The 21,678-nt window shown below is 38.1% G+C and overlaps 1 protein-coding gene across 2 annotated transcripts in view; it reads right to left on the reverse strand.

The window, feature by feature from the left end:
- Positions 1-242: 242 nt before the first annotated feature.
- FCHO2 (FCH and mu domain containing endocytic adaptor 2) overlaps positions 243-21,678 on the reverse strand; it is an 82,851-nt gene continuing 61,415 nt past the window's right edge. For both annotated transcript variants that reach the window (XM_010725584.2, XM_010725583.2), the window contains exons 19-25: positions 17,530-17,641; positions 16,753-16,908; positions 14,713-14,845; positions 11,721-11,920; positions 6,124-6,188; positions 4,151-4,315; positions 243-3,921 (exon numbers count right to left, since the gene is read on the reverse strand). In XM_010725584.2, the coding sequence (XP_010723886.1) occupies positions 3,899-3,921; positions 4,151-4,315; positions 6,124-6,188; positions 11,721-11,920; positions 14,713-14,845; positions 16,753-16,908; positions 17,530-17,641 (854 nt within the window). In that variant the 3' untranslated portion in view covers positions 243-3,898. The remainder of the gene's footprint in view (positions 3,922-4,150; positions 4,316-6,123; positions 6,189-11,720; positions 11,921-14,712; positions 14,846-16,752; positions 16,909-17,529; positions 17,642-21,678) is intronic.

A 21,678-nucleotide genomic window follows, 5' to 3' on the forward strand; every position in this document is an offset into this window, starting at 1 on the left:
TTCTAAGATTACTTTATTCTTTAAAGGCTAGATGCTTTCTACAGGTATTAACTAAAGGAGAACTTAAAAATCAACATATTAGGAAACATGGAGGTCAAACAGCATTGAGAAGGAATACACTGTAGTGTAATAATAAGCATAGCTGTAGATAAACATCTGGTTTTCGACAGAGAGTCCTGGAAATCAGTCCCATCAAGGGCACCCTGTGGTAAGTGTGCTATTTGCTGCTTTAGTTCCTTGAATTGTTTTTAGCTTACTCTGTCCTTGCAGGAATCTGAATTTTTTCTTATGTGCTTTACAGTAAAACCGCCCTTTCATGACAACTGAAATGGAGACGAATTATCTAGCAATGTCAAGAAAACAAAAGGTATACAGATATTAAGATATGCATCTTAAACTTCTCAAACATGTGAAACTTGAAATGTAATGCTTTTAGGCATGATGCAAGACCTCCTCTTCTAGTAGATGGCAAAAACCACTATACTGTAACTCCCACAGTTACAGCTGATTATCAAATAATCTATCTTCTTCAAATACTCTACATAAATGTTATTTGGCAGTTGTAAAAGTAGTCCATTATCCCCAAAAAACTACCTGATAAAGCACTTTGATAATGACAACCCTGCTTGAGCAGTATAAATCCAGTTCTGAGTAGTACCTGGGCACTGGCTTACAGTAACAAGTCAAATGTTAACAGAAATGCCAGGGCAGCGAGTTAAATGACTACTAGAGGGACTGAGCAGAGCTGCACCCTTTTACGTCCCTAGCCAATGGCTGCGGATGCTGAGTGAGTAGAAAGCAAAAGACTCTGAAGTTCTCCTTGCCACAGTTCACTATTCTGCCTTTGCTGAAGACAGTCCTGAGCTAGGCAGACATTTATTCAGGCCACAGGGCAGTGGCCATAGGGCACTTGCGTTCTTCATTCCCATCTTGCATTCTTCATTCCCATTCATCATTCCCTTCATCCCATCACAAAGCAGAAGATAATAATCAAACCCTGGGACTATTACTTTCCAGCGTGACAAGAATGGTACTTACTGAAATGATATCCAACAGCTGAGAAAGTCAATTTAATAAGTCATTACTTATTAAACTATACAGAGTGTGAGACCGGTGGTAAAGAAACAGACTCTAACGTATGTTTGTTCAGCTCCAACTTTTGTTTCTGTCCTTGCAGCTCTGAAGAACTATTCTCAGACCATGGAAACAGTATTACTTAAATAACCTCCTGTTTTGTGGAACTGCACAGTTGACAAAATATATGCTTATTAAAGAAGTTAGGGAATGTGCAGCACTTGGTAGCTCTATTAAGAGACAGCAGCGAGAAGTTAGCTCACTTCTACAAAGTCAATATTTTTGTGACAAACGTCTCTGCAGTTTTGCATAATCCTAACTATTAATATCCATTCAGTGAAGGCACAAGACATTTTAGACATTTTCCCAAGCACAGTAAAGATGCAGCTCTTCGCAGTTGTCTTTCCACCCAGCTTTGTTGTGTTGTTTTTTAAGTATAGAAAACAGTTCATATATTACCTCTACTATGTATGACTTACAAATCACTTAACACTTGACAAACATTTAGTACAGACACAGTTTCATCATATTTTTATCACTTGGAAACCCGGTGGAATTGACTGCAAAAGCATAAGCAATATAAATCAGTATTTAAATTATATATTACATGTTTATTACGGGTGCAACATTTTTTAAATTTACATTTTATGAAAAATCAGAAGTATTTACAATTTTTGTAAGATAAACTTGTGTGCTCTAATTTACAGTCTGACGTAGTAATAATCCACAAAAACTCAGATCCTTTAGAGTTGTGTTTACAAATCAATTTTTTTTTCAGAGGCAGCTACAAAGGAAATTGCTGTATAAACAAGCAAGAACCAGCTTGCTACATGTTTTTTTTCTCTTCCCCATCAGATTGCTACATGTAGTTTTTACATTGTTTTTGAATTGCTTTACAAAAAGTCTATATAAACTTGTATGGCTTCAAAATTGTAACCTGCACCCAATGCAAATGTATCTATAATCACCGAATGAAGACTAGTTTGAAAGTGCTGAAAAGTAGCTACTTCATTTAACTTAGAAATGGAAATAATAGTTCATTAAGAGCAGCTGTACAGTTTTGGGTTTTCATTAATGAAACACTGTCATGTTAAAAATAGTTTGATTGCAAAGCAGATTACAATTAAGATTCCAGTAAAAAGACTGTACCATTTTATATCCGTTAGAAATTGTCCACTCAATAAGATCACCAAATTAAAAGCCAGATATACTTTTCCAATCAGGTGTAAAATTCAAGATATCCTTAGAGCTAATAATGGAAATCTCATCTGCCAAGTGTATAGCATACATTAGATTTTATGTAGCCTCTCTAAAGCTTAATTTATTGTAAAGCTTCAGCAGTCCAATTCACCACTGGTTTTGCATGAATTAATTCAAGCAAGTTTTACTGTCTTAATAGAGAATTTGAAATAGATATCAGTATTCAGAATGGTCATATAAAATTCCCACTTTAAGGTTATTACGTTACTTTGCCCCAATACTTTTGATTTCTGTACTGAAAAAAATCATTTGATAATACAAATACATAAAAGATTTTCTAAACTAGTCATTTGTTTTAAAAAACGTTACTAACGTGTCACTTTTCTGTGTTTAGGCTGCGGCAAGAAGAGTAGAAGAGAAATATTAAAACTGCTAGTTACAGAGAAAAAGTTAATCTAATAGAAATGGCAGTACAGTCATCTTGCTGCCATAATATCCCCTTCTTAAGTGATATTCCTCCCAAAGTACTGTTTACATTCACATCATTCCAAAAGCACTTAATGCAGTCATTGTAAAGGGAAATGCTGGTTTCCTTTAAAAGCATGTGTTACCATCTTTCAAAATCCTCATCTTTGGTGACATTAAAGTTAGTATATCAAAATTCCAAAGTCCTGCATGATGCATCTCCCTTTACTATGGATGCATTTATTGCAATTACCCCATGAGGGAGTAATCCACTGTTTTAATCTCCTTTAAAACAACCTCCAGCTTCTGCAGATCTCCCTTTTAAATCCCCATCAAAAGAATTTTTATGAAGTTCTATTATACAAACACCACACTTTCTTCATGAATGGCCAAACTTTGAAAGAGGAAGTGAGGCACATGAGTAACAAATTGGATAGGCACAGGTTTTTTTAAAAGGCACAAATGTTATGAAATTCATATAAAAATAAATTAAATCTACAGCATTAATTCAAACAATCACAACACCCATAAAGTTCACTAACTGCAGAAGTAAATCTTTTCTGTCTTTTGCAATTTTGTAACACATTGCACTTAGGAGAAAAAACACTATATAAAACAACATACATGTTAATAATATATGATACATGGGCATCAAGTTACATTTTTTATACATCTCTAACTCAAATATTTTTATGGCACAAGTGTATTAAGAACTACATAAAAGTTTGCTCCTGTTTTCTTTAAAAACTGGCAATTAAGGAATCTGAAAAATGAGTATTATGGAAAGCTCAAATATTCTTACTTGCTCTCCTACATTTTTATGTTTAATGTTTACAGTATAACATACAATTTCATACTTTCATTACAACTATTGATTACTATTTTTACTTCTATATAAATTTACCAAAATTTTAACAACGTTTCCCCAATATTGCAGTTGATCATTTACAGACAGTGTTGAAGTTAACTTCAGTGCTATTATAAAGTAATACAAGCTCTGCAAAATGACTTTTGAAAGTGCATTTTCTGTCCTGTAGTTTGGCCTTAAAGTAGGTCAACATTTAAAAAAAAAAAAAGCATGTGAAAATAGTGTTTGAAAAGTAGAGGGGGCAGAGTGGGTTTCTTGTACTCCTTTAATGACATGACTTTCACAGATTCATCAGCAATCTGCCATATACCGTCCTGAAAAATAAAGACAGGGTTTTTCTTGTAGTCAGTTGATAAAACAGATTTTGTCAGTATTTTCCTGTGAGCAGTTTGACTAACTATGGAGAAATGAAAAACCACAAAGTAGTTTTCAGCCATGTTTTAAGGAAAGGTGCACCATCTGTTCAACAGTTTAATGTTCTATAATATAGCACTACAGAATATGTAATATTAATTTGAATATATAAACATGTCAGCATCTTACCAGTGGCGAATCTCTTCTTAAGGAGGGAAAGCCGATAGCCAGTGCCTACTAGCTCTACATCTACTCCTGAAAGAGTGCTTCCTTCACTTATGAACTGCACTGCAAGTGTTGCTGGTTTACTGGGTCCTTCTGAAAGTTCAAATTTTGCCCTGAGGGATCCAGAACCTATAGAAAACAGTAAGGAAAGAAAATCTCAGTTTGCTAACAAAGACAAGATCTGACTAAATACAATTCCCAAAACACTTCAGTTGATTTTTTACAGACAGGGGTGAAGCTCAGTTCAGTGTTGCTATACAGCAGTAATAGTTCTTAATTATTTTAGTAACACTTCTGTAGGATAGCACAAGGCATTAAAAAACACTGTTATTTCTCCCTTTTTTGAGTTCTTAACCAAGTGTTTTCTTGTTCTTGCACTATCTAGTGGGAATAAAATGAGATTTAAATAATAATGGAATAGTAAAAGTCCAGAATTTTTACTTCTTTAAAATAACTTGCTATTCCTAGTCAGTAGGAACTGCTAATTGATGAGAAAAGTTAGTGACTAAAATGTTACTGGGTTAAAAATAGGGATTAATGAATGAAATTGTTTTACGCAATGACTTGTTCCTGATAAATTTGCCTTAAAGTCCACTTCATTTCTTCAATGATGTATCATAGTTTGGGTAACTGGATACTCATATATTCAAGTATTTCAAAGTTGGCTTTGTGTTTTACACGTCTGCAATTCACAGCTCACATAATGTTGGACTGTAAAAAATACACATTTTACCACCATATACACCAGAACAAAGCGTACTTCAAGCCATTTGTCCTAATAGTAACAGTCCTTCTGTAACTTCTCAAAGCATACATTCTTACTGGGTTGTATTTGTACTGAGTACAAAGTATTTATGCTCAAGAAAAAGATGTCAGTAAGAGAAGATAAAGTCATAGAACCAGTGAGATATGTTTAAATCTATTGAACACACACAAGTTGTGATCGGCATCAATGAGAGCCCTTTTTATGCTGCTCTGCAGGCATGGAGTAGTTCTTCATCTGGCTGCATTCATGTTTTATTATGACTTCGTTCTTTTAAAAGATTTGGTAACAAAAATGAAAAATAAGAAGGCTATCCCTACAGAGTCAAAGCAGATTGAAGACAGGAAGCAAACAAGATCATACTGGGAGGTCACTGAATGATTGAAGTATACTATACTGCAGCAACAACCTCTGGCAGATGAAATTCTCTCAAATTTTGTTTGAATGACCACTACAAATCTGCAGTCTTTGCAGCAACAGAAGAGGTCTTCCCTTCCCAGGCTTCCCTTTTGTCCCTGCTTTTCTAATTCGGAAAAACATCATATCTACAAAAGTTCTAAGGACTGGGATATCAACTGGACTTCGGGGAAAGGCAGCTGGACAGAAGATATCTACTGATTCCTTACAAAATAATGTTATATAAGTTACTGCTGTGAGCATGTAGCATGGGTTTTTTGTTGTTATTTGTTTTTGGAGGCGGTTGCCAAAACAAAGAGCCTCAAAATGCTGTTCAAGAACAATCTGTAGTTGAGCCTGTCTTAGCACAGCATTTTCATTCCAGTTCTTCCACTCTTTCCATTTCATCTCAATTGTCAGTGTGTGAAAAAAAACCAGTACAATTTATTAAATATTTAACGTATTTTTTCTTTGAAAAACTGTTCATTTTCAAACACCATTGATGCAGTAACTTCCTTTCTCAGTTTAAAAATCCATTTTACAGCTAGCAACCTCCCAGGGTTTCACCAACTTTTATTTTATAATTAACTAACTATTTATATTTTAGCATCTCACTTTTAACAGAATCTTTCAGGAGGAACTTCACTGAGAATAAGTTGAACTGGTTAACAGGATACAAGATGAGATAAAGTGTATACATGCATGAGGGTGCAGAAGCTAAATGATTACATTTTTACTGTTACCATTTTTCTGTAGAACAAAAAAAAGTTCAACTTGCCTCCATTCTCAGATTTCTCTGAAATACTAGATATTTTCCAGTAAGCTTTCATCTGGTCTGCATTCCTGTGAGGGAAAGGTTGGTTAGTTACAAGCATCAATTTTCAGAACTTTATTTCCCTAACTTTACCTAAGTTCTTTACAAGGCCATGCACACATAACCTATGTTTCTAAATGGAAGTTTATAAAAATACTGATCATTTCAACACGGATTTGTAGAGAGCTATGCAAACCAAACATGTGCACTGCACCTGAGCTTGCAGCTGAGCTCAGATGTACATGCCACCTTTTTATACAGTCACTAGTGTACTCTGCACAGGAGTGGCTCCATGTGACAATTCCAAAGCCTGCGTGGTCTCAAGGAGCAGGGACAGGCCAAACACATTGGAAGAAGTTTGAAAGCTGAATCTTTATGCTTGATGGCGATGGTAGAAGTGGGAACAGTGATGATTGTTTTCACCTATACAAGACTGGGCTGTATGAATGGGAACATTTTCATTCTAATAAAACTATAGCTGGCATACATGACACATGGTTTATATTTATGACACACTTTAACTTCTGACTCTGCAGAGGGGCAAAAGAGAAAAGGGCACCAAGCACTAGAGTCTCCAAACTAGACAGACATTTGATCTCTTTGAACTCTTTGCATCATTTCATCAGTGGAAAGCCAATTTAAAGCTGTAAGCGGCATGAATTGCTGAGAGGTTTGAAATTGTCTTTGGCATTGGTACAGCAGGAGTGAAATGCTCATGCAAGCAGAACAGATGATAGCAGTCACATGCTAGAGGCAGAATTATAAAACATTTATTCTTAAAAAAAAAACAAAAGCTCATCACCCAACCCTCTAGAACAAAGATGTAGGATGACACAAACAATACACAGCTGTTTGGGATATAACTAGTTATTTTTCTGTCAACTTGTAAAGCTCAAAATTCTAGCCTTTGGTTGTTCCCTCGGTGGGAGGCAAAATAGCCTGGCTTGAGTCCCTTACTCTGATGAATCTTCTCTGAAACTGTCACTAAGTGTTGAATCTTCTTAGATAGCACCAGGTGTTCTGGGAGGCTATTCTGGGAGGCTGAAGCAGTTGGCCCCATGCTTCAAGACTGCCTCCACCTGGAAGGAAAGAAGGGTGGTTGTTGTAGGTGACTCCCTTCTGACTGGGACAGAGGGCCCGACACATCAGCCTGATCCCACTCATAGGGAATTGTGCTGCCTCCCTAGGGCACGGGTCAGGGATATCTATGGAAAGCTTCCCGGCCTTGTTTGCCCATCTGATTACTATCCCTTACTGGTAGCTCAGGTCGGCAGTGATGCTGCTGCTGAGAGAAGCCTGAGGGCTATCAAAAATGACTTCAAGGGACTGGGGAGGGTACTTGATGGAGCGGTCATGCAGGTGGTTTTCTCTTCTATCCCTTCAGTAGTGGGGAAGGATACTGAGAGGATCAAAAAAACCCTCCTCATAAATAAATGGCTAAGAGGTTGGTGCAAACGCAAGAATTTTGTTTTTTTTGACCACGGGGCAATTTACTCGGCACCTGGCATGACAGCTGCAGATGGAACTCACCTGTCTGCAAGGGATAAAATGATCCTAGCTCAGGAACTGGCAGGACTCATTGAAAAGTGTTTAAACTAGGAAAGAAGTGGTGTATCAGAGGAGAGCTTGTGGGTGAGAATCAAGGGGCAGGCTGGTATGGGTGACACTGTTGTGGGGGTGCATGGGTGTGCACTACAGGCCCCCTGATCAGGAGGAGGATGTTGCTGAGGCCTTCCACAAGCAACTGGAAGTAGCATCACGATCCTAGGCACTGGTACTTATGGGGGACTTAATTATCCAGATATTTGCTGGATAAGTAACATGGCCAGGCACGTGTGGTCCAGATGGTTCCTGCGATGTGTTGAAGACAACTTTCTGATGCAGGTGGTAGTGGAACTGATGAGGGGAGGAGTGTTGCTGGACTTTATTCTCACTAGTAAGGAAGGGACTGTCAAGGAAGTAACAGTCGGGGGCAGCTTGGATTGTAGTGACTACGAGATGGTGGAGTTCAAGATCTTGAGTGGAAAAAAGCAAAAAGTAGGATTGCTACTCTGGACTTTAGGAGAGCCAACTTCGATCTCTTCTGGGATCTATTTGGAGCTATCCTGTGAGCTAGGTTGTTAGAAGGTAAGGGGGCCTGTGAGAGCTGGTCAGTATTTAAACAGCTCTTCTTCCAAGCTCAGGATCAGTGCATCCCTGTGAGCAAGAAATCAAGAAAGGGTGGCAGGAGACCTGTGTGGATGAGCAAGGAGCTCGTGCATAAACCAAAGGGAAGAAGATCCATGAAATGTGAAAAAAGGGTCTGACCACTTGGGAAGAATGTAGAAATGTTGTCAGGGCCTGCAGGGATGCAACAAGGAAGGCTAAAGCCTGCCTGAAATTGAATCTGGAAAAGGCGATAAAGGATAATAAAAAAGGCTTTTTAAGTATGTTAACAGTAAAAGGAAGACTAGGGAGAATGTGGCTCCCCTACTAAGTGAGGGGGGTGTTCTGCTAATGGGGGATGCTGAGAAGGAGGAGACACTGAATGCCTTCTTTGCTTCTGTCTTCAGTGAAAAAGCTCTCCCTCAGGAATCCCAGACCCTGGAGGTTAGTGAGAGGGTTTGGGGAATGGAAGACTTCCCTTTAGTCAGGAAAGAGGCAGCCCGAGAGCGCCTAGGCAACATCAATGTTCATAAATCCATGGGACCTGATGGGATGCATCTACAGGTTCTGAGGGAACTGGCAGAGGTGATTGCTGAACCACTCTCTGTCATCTTTGAGAGGTCTTGGAGAATGGGGGAGGTGCCTGAAGACTGGAGGATAGCCAACGTCACTCCGGTCTTCAAAAAGGGCAAGAAGGAAGATGCAGGTAATTACAGGCCAGTCAGCCTCACCTCTGTCCCTGGAAAGGTGATGGAACAGCTTGTGCTGGATGCCATCTCCAGACAGCTGGAAGAAAAGGAGGTTATCAGGAGTAGTCAGCATGGGTTCACCAAGGGGAGGTCGTGCTTGACCAACCTGGTAACCTTCTGTGATGTTGTCACTGGCTGGGTGGATGGGGGGCAGTGGATGTAGTCTACCTTGACTTCAGCAAGGCATTTGATACTGTCTCCCACGACATCCTTACAACAAAGCTGAGGAAGTGTGGGATAGATGAATGGACAGTGAGGTGGTTTGAGAACTGGCTGACTGGCAGAGCACACAGGGTCATTGTAGGCAGGGCAGAATCCGGTTGGAGACCTGTAAGTAGCTGTGTTCCTCAGGGGTCTGTGCTGGGTCCGGTCTTGTTCAACATCTTCATCAATGACCTTGATGAGGGGAAAGTGGCCACCCTCAGCAAGTTTGCTGATGATATGAAGTTGGGAGGATTGGCTGACACGCCTGAAGCCTATGCTGCCATTCAGCGAGACCTGGGCAGGCTGGAGAGCTGGGCAGTAAGAAACCGGATGAGGTTCAACAAAAGCGGGTGTAGAGTCTTACACCTAGGGAGAAATAATTGCATGCACCAATACGGGCTGGGGGATGAGCTGCTGGAGAGGAGCTTTGCGGAGAGGGACCTGGGTGTTCTGGTGGATGACAGGTTGGCCATGAGCCAGCAGTGTGCCCTGCTAGACAAAAAGGCCAATGGCATTCTGGGGTGCATTAAAAAGAGCGTGGCCAGCAGGTTAAGGGAGGTGATCCTCCCCCTCTACTCTGCCCTGCTAAGACCTCATCTGGAGTACTGTGTCCAGTTCTGGGCTCCCCAGTACAAAAAAGACAGGGATCTCTTGGAAAAAGTCCAGTGGAGGGCCACAAAGATGGTGAAGGGCCTGGAGCATCTCCCCTGTGAAGAAAGGCTAAGTGAACTGGGTCTGTTTAGCCTTGAGAAAAGAAGACTGAGAGGGTACCTGATCCAGGTCTATAAATATCTGAGGTGTGGAGGGCAGAGTGGTGAGGCCAGTCTCTTTTCAGTAGTACGTGGAGACAGGACGAGGGGAATCAGCCAGAAACTGGAGCACAGGAAATTTTGCACAAATGTGTGCAAGAACTTCTTTATGGTGAGGGTGACAGAGCACTGGAACAGGCTGCCCAGGGATGTTGTGGAGTCTCCTTCTCTGGAGAAGTAGGTGTCCGCCTGGACGCCTACTTGTGCGATCTGGTGTAGGAACCTGCTTTGGCAGGGGGGTTGGACTCGATGATCTCTGGATGTCCCTTCCAACCCCTACAACTCTGTGATTCTGTGATTCCTGCTTCGACTTAGGTTTCACAACTAATGGGTTTGTGGAAGAAGCTTGGACAGGAGGAGGGGAAACAAGCTTCACCAGAAGTACTGGTCATGTTTTGCATGTGTACTGAATCTGCTGCAGTAGAATAAGCTTAAGGTGTTTTGGTTAAGAGTTTCACCCTCTCAAAATACAGTATCAGCTATCAGTTTTTTCCACTTAAAATGATACTTTGTTATCACTTTCTCCAGGTAACACAGTTAAGAGGACTGCCTCCAGAAACATCAAAACCTATCTGATTATGATTTATTCTTCCTCTGAACTTAATTTATAAGATCTTACTCCCTTCAGTTTGGTATACTTCTCTCTCTTAACCTCCATGTCTTCCTCAGTTAATAAGTCCCTCTTGTCACTCTGGGACATAAACTGTCCTGGAATTAAATTACAGAAGGGCAAGCATATACAAGTTGCCAAACTACAGGTGCAGTGCTTGAATTCTGCTCACTTTTCAATCCATGGATGTACTTCTCTGCCCTCTGCCATTATCTTCTGCTTGTTTGCACAAATTTGTACAAATCTAATGTATATGCCTCATTTTCAAGTGCAGCTGCAAATGGTCTGCAAGCTGAGAAGGTGGTGGCAGATGATAATTAGGATGATGCTGTATGTTGTATGAATGTTACATGTTACAGAATGACATTGCAGAGCCATTGACAGATCATCTTTGCAAGGAAGCAGCAATGGCTCAAGCTAAGCTCCTGGTATCCAGAAACCCAACATGCTGCTTTTCCTGTCCTGAGTGACCTCCTAGGGATGAGGTCTAAGTCATTTCTGGTTCCCATAGATATTTTGGGAGAGGTACATATATCCATGTATCTATTAAGAGATGGGGAGCAGGGCTGATGAGAATGTATAAACCTGTATGTTAGATGTAATGATTATCAGAGGATACAAATATAATAAAGCATGTGGAACCTGAGCATGACATAAATGTTATGGACTGAGGGATAGAAGTGCTGGATCTGGCTGGCATGGAGTTCACTTTCCCCACAGCAGCCTGTACAATTCTATGTTTTGGTTTCAAATCACATTATTAAAATAACTGTCCTGTCTGTTGGAGCAAAAGAAAGCAAACATTGGAAATTTCACAAAGGTTGGAATGGCTGCTTATAGTCTAATTTCAGTTTATATGAATTGGTTGCATGTGGTCTGCTTTGGACCAGAAAACATCCTGCACGTTTTCTTTGCAAAAAGGAAAAAGAACAAACAGCTGTTTCCTTCAGTGAAATTGTTTTCAGCTATGAAACTAATACATTGAAATACACTGAGTACACTGAAAAGAATATGAAATATTAGAAAGAAAAGTATAAACATTACCATTTTGCAGGTGGAAGTGATTGCATGTTTGTTACTCCTCCATCTACTGGTACCACAACCTGTACATTAGACAGCATGCTAGGCACATTCATAGACTCTGGATTGTATTTATAATCCACTCTCACATCAGTAGTGTTAGCATTACATTTCCAGTAAGTTGCAAGATTCAAGGGAGTAGACTGGATGCCATTTGAAGAAACCTTTAAAAAAATAAACCATTGAAAGCAGTTTAATTAAAGTCTCTCCCTTTCTGGGTAGAATTATGGAATGATTGTACTAGCTATAAATTCTGACAAAAGATCAAAAGAACAATTCACCTCTGAGCCTTTAATCTCAGAATTCTGAAGACTGTCATAGCCTACAGTATTTCCCATTCTTTTCAATTTAAACTAAATTATTTTAAAAATTGAGTTAAACTCCTTCCGACCCGTGAGACTTTTTCCTGTTTTGGCTTTCTTGGGTCAAAATAGTTTTGTTTTAGTCTTGTTCTCTACCTCACACAAGAGAGTTGCCTGTACCAAAATTAATTAATCCTTAGCAGTTATGTGGCACATCTTTTCAGATGTCTCAACAACAAGCAGCAAAGGACGCATCATTGGACATGTTGCCAGCAGAACAGTTCTAAAGTATTAAAAACATTATTTTGCTGGTGCAGGAGAGTTGACAGCTGCTGCTTCTGTAGTTGAGCTCATGTTGCTGCCCTGCAACACACTCCTATTATCATCCTAATCTACTTGAGGAACTTTCCATTTCCCATTTTGTTCTGTTGGCACCTCAGGACTCGTTCCATCCACCATGGCTTCTTTATGCCTGTGTCTCATTTTACCCCAATGGTAAAGACCTTATGTAACTCTCCTTTTCCCACAGAGCTCATTTCTGTAATCCAAAGAAAAATTCTTTTCCTCCAACATTTCTCTGTGGAGAAATATCATACTTTTCATAAATTCAGTCTGGCAGGATATTGGGAAGATACAGAAAGCTACAGTAGTATTAATAGCTGCATTGAATTTTTTATTTATTTATTTTCTTAATGTAAAGGCAATTGGCTCAGAAATTCAATCATCTCAACGCAGAGGAAGGAAATTCTTGTTTTCTCTTTTAATTGAATGCACTGTTCCTTAATTTTTATGAAGATTTTTTGCTGGCAGCCAGAACATCTTCCCACAGAATCGCATTGTGGCTGAGGTTGGAAGGGACCTCTGGAGATCACTTGGTTCAATCTCTCTGACTCAAAAAGGGCATCCTAGATCCAGTAGCCCATGTCCAGACAGTTTTGAAGTACGTCAAGAGGGAAGTTTCCACAAACTCTCTGGATAATCTGTGATAATCTGTGACACTGCTTGGTCATCCTTGCAGTAATAAATATCGTCAGGTAAAACTTCTCATTGGTTCTTATTCAATATCTCAACCTTTTCCCTGTCCTTTCTCTGGGCAACAAAGTTCTTACTGTCCTCAAGCACAACTGAAGAGAGTCTGGCTCTGGTCAATTTGCACCCTCCCTTCAGATATTTATATACATTGGTAAGACTGCCCCTGAGGCTGCTCTTCTCTAGGTTCAACAGTCCCAGCTCTCTCAGCCTCTCCTCACAGGAAAGGTGCTCCAAACCCTTTCCTTTTCATAATCTGTGTGGCTCTTTGCTGGACTCTTAAATATCTGCAAGTCTCTCTCATACCGAGGAGTCCAGGACTGGACTCCAGCTATAGTCGCATCACTGCTGAGCAGAATGGAGGGATCACTTCACTCAGCCTGTTGGTAATACTTCTCCTAACGCAGCCCAGGATACCACTGGCCTTCTTTTCCACAGGGACACAGTGCTGGCTCCTGTTCAATACAGTGTCCACTAGGATTCCCAAGTCTTTTCTGACAAGCAGCTTTCCACCTGGCTGTTCCTCCCCAGACGCAGGGTTTTGCACTTCTTTCTGTTGAAGTTAATGATGCTCCTGGCAGACCTTTTCTTCAGTCAAATTAAGTCTTCCTGGATGGCAGCACGATCACTTAGCATATCAACCACTTCTCCCAGTTTTGTGTCATGTGTAAACTTGCTGATGGTGAACTCCTCTCCATCATACAAATCATTAATGAAGATCCGGATGCTTTCCTGTGTAACCTAGTGTGGGGAACCTGCTTTAGCAAAGAGTTGGACTAGATGATCTTCAGAGGTCCCTTCCAACCACTACGATACTGCAAACCAAGGCACGATCCACTACTGACCACTGAGATACGCAACTACTTATAGGACACCAGCTAGAATTTGCACTACAGATCACCACCTTCTGTGCCCAGCTATTCAGCCATTTAATCTACCTCACCGTTTGCTTAGCCAGCTGACAATTCAACTGCTCCTCCGTGATGATCTTGTGGAAGATAGTGTCAAAAGCCTTACTGAAGTCCAGGCAGACAACATCCACTTCTCTCCCCTCATCTACTAAGCCAGCTGTTTCATCACAGAAAGTTATCAAGTTAGTCTGATAACTACTCCTGATCTCTCTGTCCTCTATGTGCCTCAAAACAGTTTCCAGGATGAGCTGTTTGATTTTATCGTGAGGAGAGGGAACATCATATATTCTCATGTATTACATCTGATCAATGACAGCATCCCAAAACTATGCAATTACAAAAGTACACAGAATTAAACTACAAACTCAAACAAAAACCTGTAGATGTATAAATTCAAGGAAAACTTTGCTAACAAACACCTAAAAGTAGCACCATTCAGCATTTTCATACTTGAACTGCAAAGCAGTTTGAACAAGATGAAACAGGTCATGAATGGAAGGGAATGACATAAGCCATAACAGGAACGTACTCAGCTAGAGTAAGGCCTATGCTTAGAGACACTGATGTATCCAGAAACTGATCTAGATGACAACTGCAGGACGCAGGATGACAATTCATCTGCATGCTATCAGGCAAAGAACAGTTCTAATTTCTGAACAGATATGGAATCAGCCAGCATTTCTTAAAAAATTCCAAAAGGAAAAAAATGCTTACCTGGTACTTTAAAACATCCACATTATAATAGGATGCAGATGGGTTCTGCTCTGATAATTTCTTGAGGTAGAGAGTTATAGCTTGCATGTTCATCCAAAAATCTCTCGTAGTGGAGTCACTTTGCGACTGATCACTACAAAGAAAAAGAAAGGTAGGAATCAGTACTGAAAATTCTTATTTCTAAAAATGTCTAAAAATTAAGAATAGATCTTTCCCCTTATTCACTGTTTAATGCAACTGTTTGTTCTAATGCTTTATATCACGTAGTTGTGCTTTTCTTAATTAATTAAGGGAAATTAACTGCTTGTCTTGCCAGTCATGGAGCAATGAGTTTTCTCTACAGATGACTGACAGCACAGGATGCAGACAGGTTCAGATTTTATATTTAGTAAAATCCACTCTCAATATTATCAGGTGCTGTGAGAATGTGCATGAGGTCATGTAAAAGGGGTCTTCTAGAAGAACTGTTATCAAATCTGGACTAGAAAATGTGCTGTATGCGTTACCATATTTTCACATTTGTAGAAAATGTAAGCTCCCTAAATTTTTTACTTTGAAAACAATTCCCAAATTATTATAAACAATTGTCTTTCAGGTACTTACTGTTAAATTCAATTTAAATAGGTTCTTTGCTGCACTGAATATTTGTGGATATAGTGAGAAACTGCACTCACTGCTAAGGAGATCTGCAGAACGCACGTGCAGACTGAAACTGATAGTGAACACTTGGAACACAGAAAATATGAGTGTAATGGCTTGACTCTGGGACAGTGTCTTACACACCAGTAGTCTTTTGATTTACTTTGATTTTGGTTCTCAGTACAGTACTGTCATTCCTGCTACTTCAATCTTTACTAAAATACAGATCAACACTTGCTTATCCCTACAGGAACCTTAGACGATGAAAGCTACTGTTAGGTGCAATCCAAAATAAATTCTAATGTTTCCACTCGCTCTTGTATCTGTCTCATATATCTCATATCACTCTCCTAAAAATCTGCCATTTTTACAAATACTAAGCAAATGATAGCCTAACAATATATGATGAAAAGTCATACTGCTCCACATGGCTTAAGCTTCCTAAGAGTCCTTTACATGCATTATTTCTAATTAGAAGTGAAGTGTTACAGCACACAGAAAAGAATACTAGACATTTTCCTATTATTTTCAAAATATACTTTTTCAGTACAATTCACTCTATATGCTGAAATATAACTATGAGTGATCAAAATGAAATTAAATACAAAAGAAGTGATGCATACAGCTTAATTCTTTCAGTTATTTCAGTAATTTAAAAAAATGTACTGCTGATAAATGATTAGCTGTTTTTCAAATAATTTCTCTACTCAATGAAACAGAAACTGCTCAGCTGTAAGAAATCCCTGCTAAATAACTACAATTTTTACAATTGCTCTAAATTTTGGAAAAGAAATCACAATGCTATGATTTCAACAATTATTCTGCTCATTCAGGAGCATATTTTTCTTAAGAATTCTACAAAGCACATTGCTGTACACTTGAAATACATAGATATGTAATTATTTTGGTCTACTGTAAAAATGATACAGTTTAAGAAATAAACTTGTAACCGACAATTGAGATTAGGCATAGCTCCTACTATTCAACTACTGTTTCATCATCTAAAGTTACTGTAGTCACTGCATACAGAAATCCATATATCCTAGTTTGACATTTTTTCTTCATATCTGTAATCAGTTCATGTAGTTTGACTAGAAAAAACGGTTTTTAAAAAATTGTTTATGAAATCATTTCATCTATAAAATGTATAAAAACACAGCTACATTTGCAAACTACTTTTTATGGTTCCTGTTATACCCAGTGTAAGTTTCAGGACCAGTGAATTACTGAGAATTTTAGTGGTGGCAGCAGAGAAAAAATGAGGCAAACAAGATTAATTAATGAAATTGAATCAAGTATAAACAAATGAACAACAGTGTAGAGAACTCTGACATGTATAGAACAGTTTACATTTTAGAAATCATGTAATTTACTACTGTATTAAAAAAAAAAATACAAAACCTGTATACAAGTTGTGCATTTGGAAGAATCTGCTCTAGTTTGCTTGTGTTTTTTACCCTGAAGCAGAGCACAGCTGGAGATGGGTTGCTGGTGAAGACTTTAATAATCCCACTTGGGAATGATACTGTCATATCACCAGTGATCTTCACAATACATCTAGGAGAATAAAAATATTGTTTTTATTGCAACTCATTAACTTCCTAATTTTAATGCTGACTGTAAAGCAATCACCATACTGTCATAATCTGGTAAGCTGAATTCATAACAGAAAATCAATTTTAAATGAGGGTAATGTGGCACTGTAATTATCACATGTGACAATGTATTATCACTTTCAAATTGAAAATCAGATGAAGTAAGTGAAAATAAAAGTACAGCTGCTTAAGCATACAGTAGTCTCTGGATATTTTTCAGACTTTGAAAACATGGCACAGCTTTGCTTAGGCAAGGCCTATGTAGCATAGAAAGGGATATGACAGGGCGAATGAGGTGCTTTCACAGCTGCCTGAAATTACACACAGTATCTACACGACTGTGACAAAAACCCTTGTCATTTTCAATATTCTCACTGAACACATTTTTGTAAAGCAGATATAAATGAACTCCCAGCAAGACAATAGAGAGCAATGAGCCACTGCTGTCACTTACAATAGGAGAAAAAGCCTGGTGAAACCCCTTACCAACGCATATATATTTTCCCCAATACATCATAAATAAATACAGTGTGTTTTCTTATTGTAACTTATTACATTCAAAACAATTCACTATTTAACTAACTTTGTGGGATCTGCTCCTTTAAAGTAGGCGTTAACAGATTCAGTAAGGGCTACTGCGACAGGCAAGGTGTCCTGGTTTCCAAGGCTGACAGGGCTGGGACCACGTGAAACACCTAGAATACATACAGTGTATAGGTTTAACAAATAAAAGCTTAGCAATGGATCTCAGAACGTTTGACATCTGTCACTTTCACAAGATATTACTACCATCAAGGTCACAGTAGAGCCTGAAGTAGTACTTGAACACTATTAGGAAAAAACATCGTAGAGTACAATCACACTATCAAAACACTGCTTAGCAGCCTAAGAAAAGAGGACTATTGGTATGACATATTGTCAGTGGACAGACATACAGAAATATACATGAGACATAGAAAACGTTGCATTAAAATGGCTAACAATGACACCAAAGTCAGCAGATTCAAAGGACATTAGACATTAGCTACAATACGTTAAAAAACAAAACACAAAACCTACTGTATGCTTACTGCATGGAAAAATGTACGATAAAATGGTCAGGGAAATGCAAAGAATTCAGCTACAGTTTTTATGAACTTAAAAGCAAACACATTAATATTACCCCACAGTAGTGAATTGTTGAATATCCTTTTAACTATTTCAGCCAACAAAGGTTAGAATTTCTGTGCAGAAATTACTGTAAAAGTATTTTGCTAAGTTTTCTAACATTTATAGGAATATCTTGGAAATACCTGGACACACACAGCAGTTCACAAGAAAAGTAATTATCAGGCTTGTATCAGGCTTCATAGGTGCCTGTGCATACACAACAGAGTTAAAATGTAGAGGTACAAAAACCAACTTAGACCTCATGCTGAAGCTTTTTTAAAACTGTGCAACAGACAAAACTGATTGTCTTGGGATTTTACTTTTTCCTGGTGTTTTCCATGTGGAGCCAGCTACTTACTATAAACCGTAAAACTGGAAATTTAATCTTTTTTACTAGTGCAGCAGCATACTAGAGAGAATCTCAATCATTTTTTGTATCACTACTGAACTGGTTTATATCACATACTGTATCTATCAAAAGGAAGGTATGCTTTTTTGCCATGTCATGAGCAAAATGAGAAATTAACTTCGTATCATAAAGTAGAAACAAAATCCTGTATAACACTGCCAATGGCATATTAATCCTACAAACTCTACCTTAGCATCCTGAGCTCTGCCATAAACAGAAAGGAAGTCGGGATCTTGTTCCTCAACGAAGGTCTAATATGAGATTTTACACTTAAATTCAGAGATAAGTGACAGATACAACAACTGGAAAGTGAAACAAATGGATAGGAAAAGATAGGAGAGTTGGTCTAATTTTGATACTTTCCTAACTTGCTCTCCATAAAGATTTATTCCCTAGGGTATTAAAATGTTCAGAATACTTCCTAGCACTATGAAAAAGTGTTAGAGCAGCTTCAGGACTGCTTAGATGCAAAGCATTGCTCTGGCCACAAGTGTTGAAAACAAAAAATTCTTCAGTGAATGAATTAATATGATGCTGCCTTTTTTTTGTTGTTTGTTTGTTTGTTTAATAATTATTTATTTGGTTCTTTCACAGTACACATGGGTAAAGTTTCCAGTGTTTACGTCTCTTCCTGAAAGGTAGCAAAAAACAGCTGTGATTCTCAGTAGTCTTAGGAATCCAAAAGTGGTGAGTTCAAAAAAATTGTAACAATCAGGTTCATTCTATTCAAGAAATTATATTTGATGAAACTCTAAGCTCCAGAAGTATTCTACATCCAAGCCAAAATATGCATTTGATGGAAAACAAACAATTGCAGTTGTATATTATTTATTTATTTATTATCAGACTATTCACAGATTTATCCATTCTATATAAAATTTACAGTAGCCTTGTAAATACCTTTATATTGATATTAGAAAATTACGTAATGTGAATACTTAAATTATTTTCCTATCAGTAAAGGAAAAATATTCATTTATTGACAGAATAGGGAAACTTGTTAGGAAAATAAGTTTATTTTTACATTTTGCTGGTAATATCAAAGCAAACACAAACATTTATGCATCTCTCTGAGATGTATCTGAATGACTACTTAATTGTACAGCCCTTACTCTTCAAGATCATTTATTATTAATGATAATCTAAGCACTTTGCTAAAAACCAATAAACTGAAAGACATATACCTGGCTAACTGAACAATAGATATCATTATTTTGTTGCCCTGCAGCTCAAAATATATGCCTAAAAATGTAATGCAGTAATATCCTGCTTCAGTGCCCTCCAATTTAGCTGCAACCTCAGAGGGACAGGATCCCACAAAATTGTGCCATCCTGGATTGCAGCTCAAGCATTTAGGAGTAGGACCTTCAGCAATGCTAGCTAAGCTGGTCTTGCTGCCTTGCTATCTGCCTCAACCTAATCAACAATAACAGCCTCTATTATATTGACATGAAATGTCACTGGCATGGACAAGAAGGATGGCAAACTGCAGAAAAAAAAGACTGCATCATTGGTCACAAATAGGACAATATTTGATCAAGTGGTTTCAGATCGCTTTAGGCATGAAGACTTGGATGATTTTAATACTGACTAAGCTTTTTTTTTATTTAGGAAAAAAAAGTATACCCTAATTTATTTGTGTCTTCATAGTTTTGTATTATATGAAAAAATATAAAAAAAATTACCTGACTGATCTGAAGAGAATGAGGATTATCAGAGTTAAAATGTATTCTCCTATCTTGAACGAAAGTTGTAATGCAAAATTGAAGGCAAAAGACCAGGTTTCAGCTTGTTTTGGAGGGATAGATAGAAGATTATAACATATTAAGATAGTTATACCAAGTTTTGGTGATTTAGATAATATCTAACTATAAGTAGTTGAGTTTTCAAGCTACTTGTATCTGCCAGACACCAGAAATGGCTGGAGAAACTTTTTTTTGAAAGAAATGCAATTTTATTAGGTGCACTGTATTAGGATGATTAGTTAACATGTAAATCTGCATCTAATACAATACCTGGTGGTGTGTCACAAAGCTTTTCTATTGTAGAGAGTGTTCCAATCAAAAGATCATCCTCTATTATGTTTAAATGAAACAAAACATTGCAAGAAAACAAAATATTTCAAGCAAAAATAGATGTTAATTTACATATATAAATTCTCTGCATATGAATATAATCCTGACACATAAAAGAAATATGCCTACAATTCACCTCTACATTATTCAGAATAGAGTATGGCAAACGTTGGACTGTGCAAAATCTGAAAGAATATAGACAGCAGTGTAGAGCATCCTCATGCCCCAACATCACTCATCATTCTGCACCCACCTCTCCAGGACTATTTAATTCCCACACACTAAGCAGACAGAACTGAGCCTGTTTATTTCTGCTAGACCAGGTTAATAACCATGCCAAATCCCTGTGGCAGCACACACCTTCTTACCCTTTTCCTCATACACACATGCACAAGCAGAGAACTGGGGCTATTGAGGCTGCTGCTACTACCTGCTAAGGCCTGAGGAAGCGAGCATGGATGGACTTTGACCACATCAGTTACAATATCAGTTAAAGTATAAAGTATTTTATAAATATAAAAAACTGATAAAATATCAGTTATCCTTCTGTGATGGTTCTCAGCATTTGGTAATTAGTAAACATTGAACTGTGCTGCTACCACAGCATCTGACGCTTACTAGCTTAGGTTTTGCAGAAGGAAAAAACTGTGGTACTTCCTTCCAGGTGAAATACTCCCTAGGAAGCTGTTTGGATGCTCTCCAGAGATGCTGAGACTGTCTGAGAAATCCTTGGTATCACGTAACATTCACAGATAACTGACTGTTAACTGAAAGTCTGACTTTAGTACCATTCAGGAATGAAATACTACAATTCTGCTAAAGAAGCAAGTTAAAATGTATTTAAAACAACAACAACAAAAAAAGCAAACAAAACGCTTTTGAAATCTCCTTACTATTTGTTATAACCAAATATAAAACCTCAAGGACTTTCTGCTAAAAACATGAGAAAATCTTCTGAAATTTGTGACAATATGTAAAGACTGATCTGCTTTTCATCTTCATTTTTTTGGGCTATTTTTCATGTTTTTATCAATAAGCTCTGTTTAGGTAATATGCTTCTATAATTTGAAAAGATGCATGTTTTTGTGGCTTTTTTTTT

The sequence above is a fragment of the Meleagris gallopavo genome, chromosome Z (genome assembly GCF_000146605.3).
Source record: "Meleagris gallopavo isolate NT-WF06-2002-E0010 breed Aviagen turkey brand Nicholas breeding stock chromosome Z, Turkey_5.1, whole genome shotgun sequence".
NCBI lineage: Eukaryota > Metazoa > Chordata > Aves > Galliformes > Phasianidae > Meleagris > Meleagris gallopavo.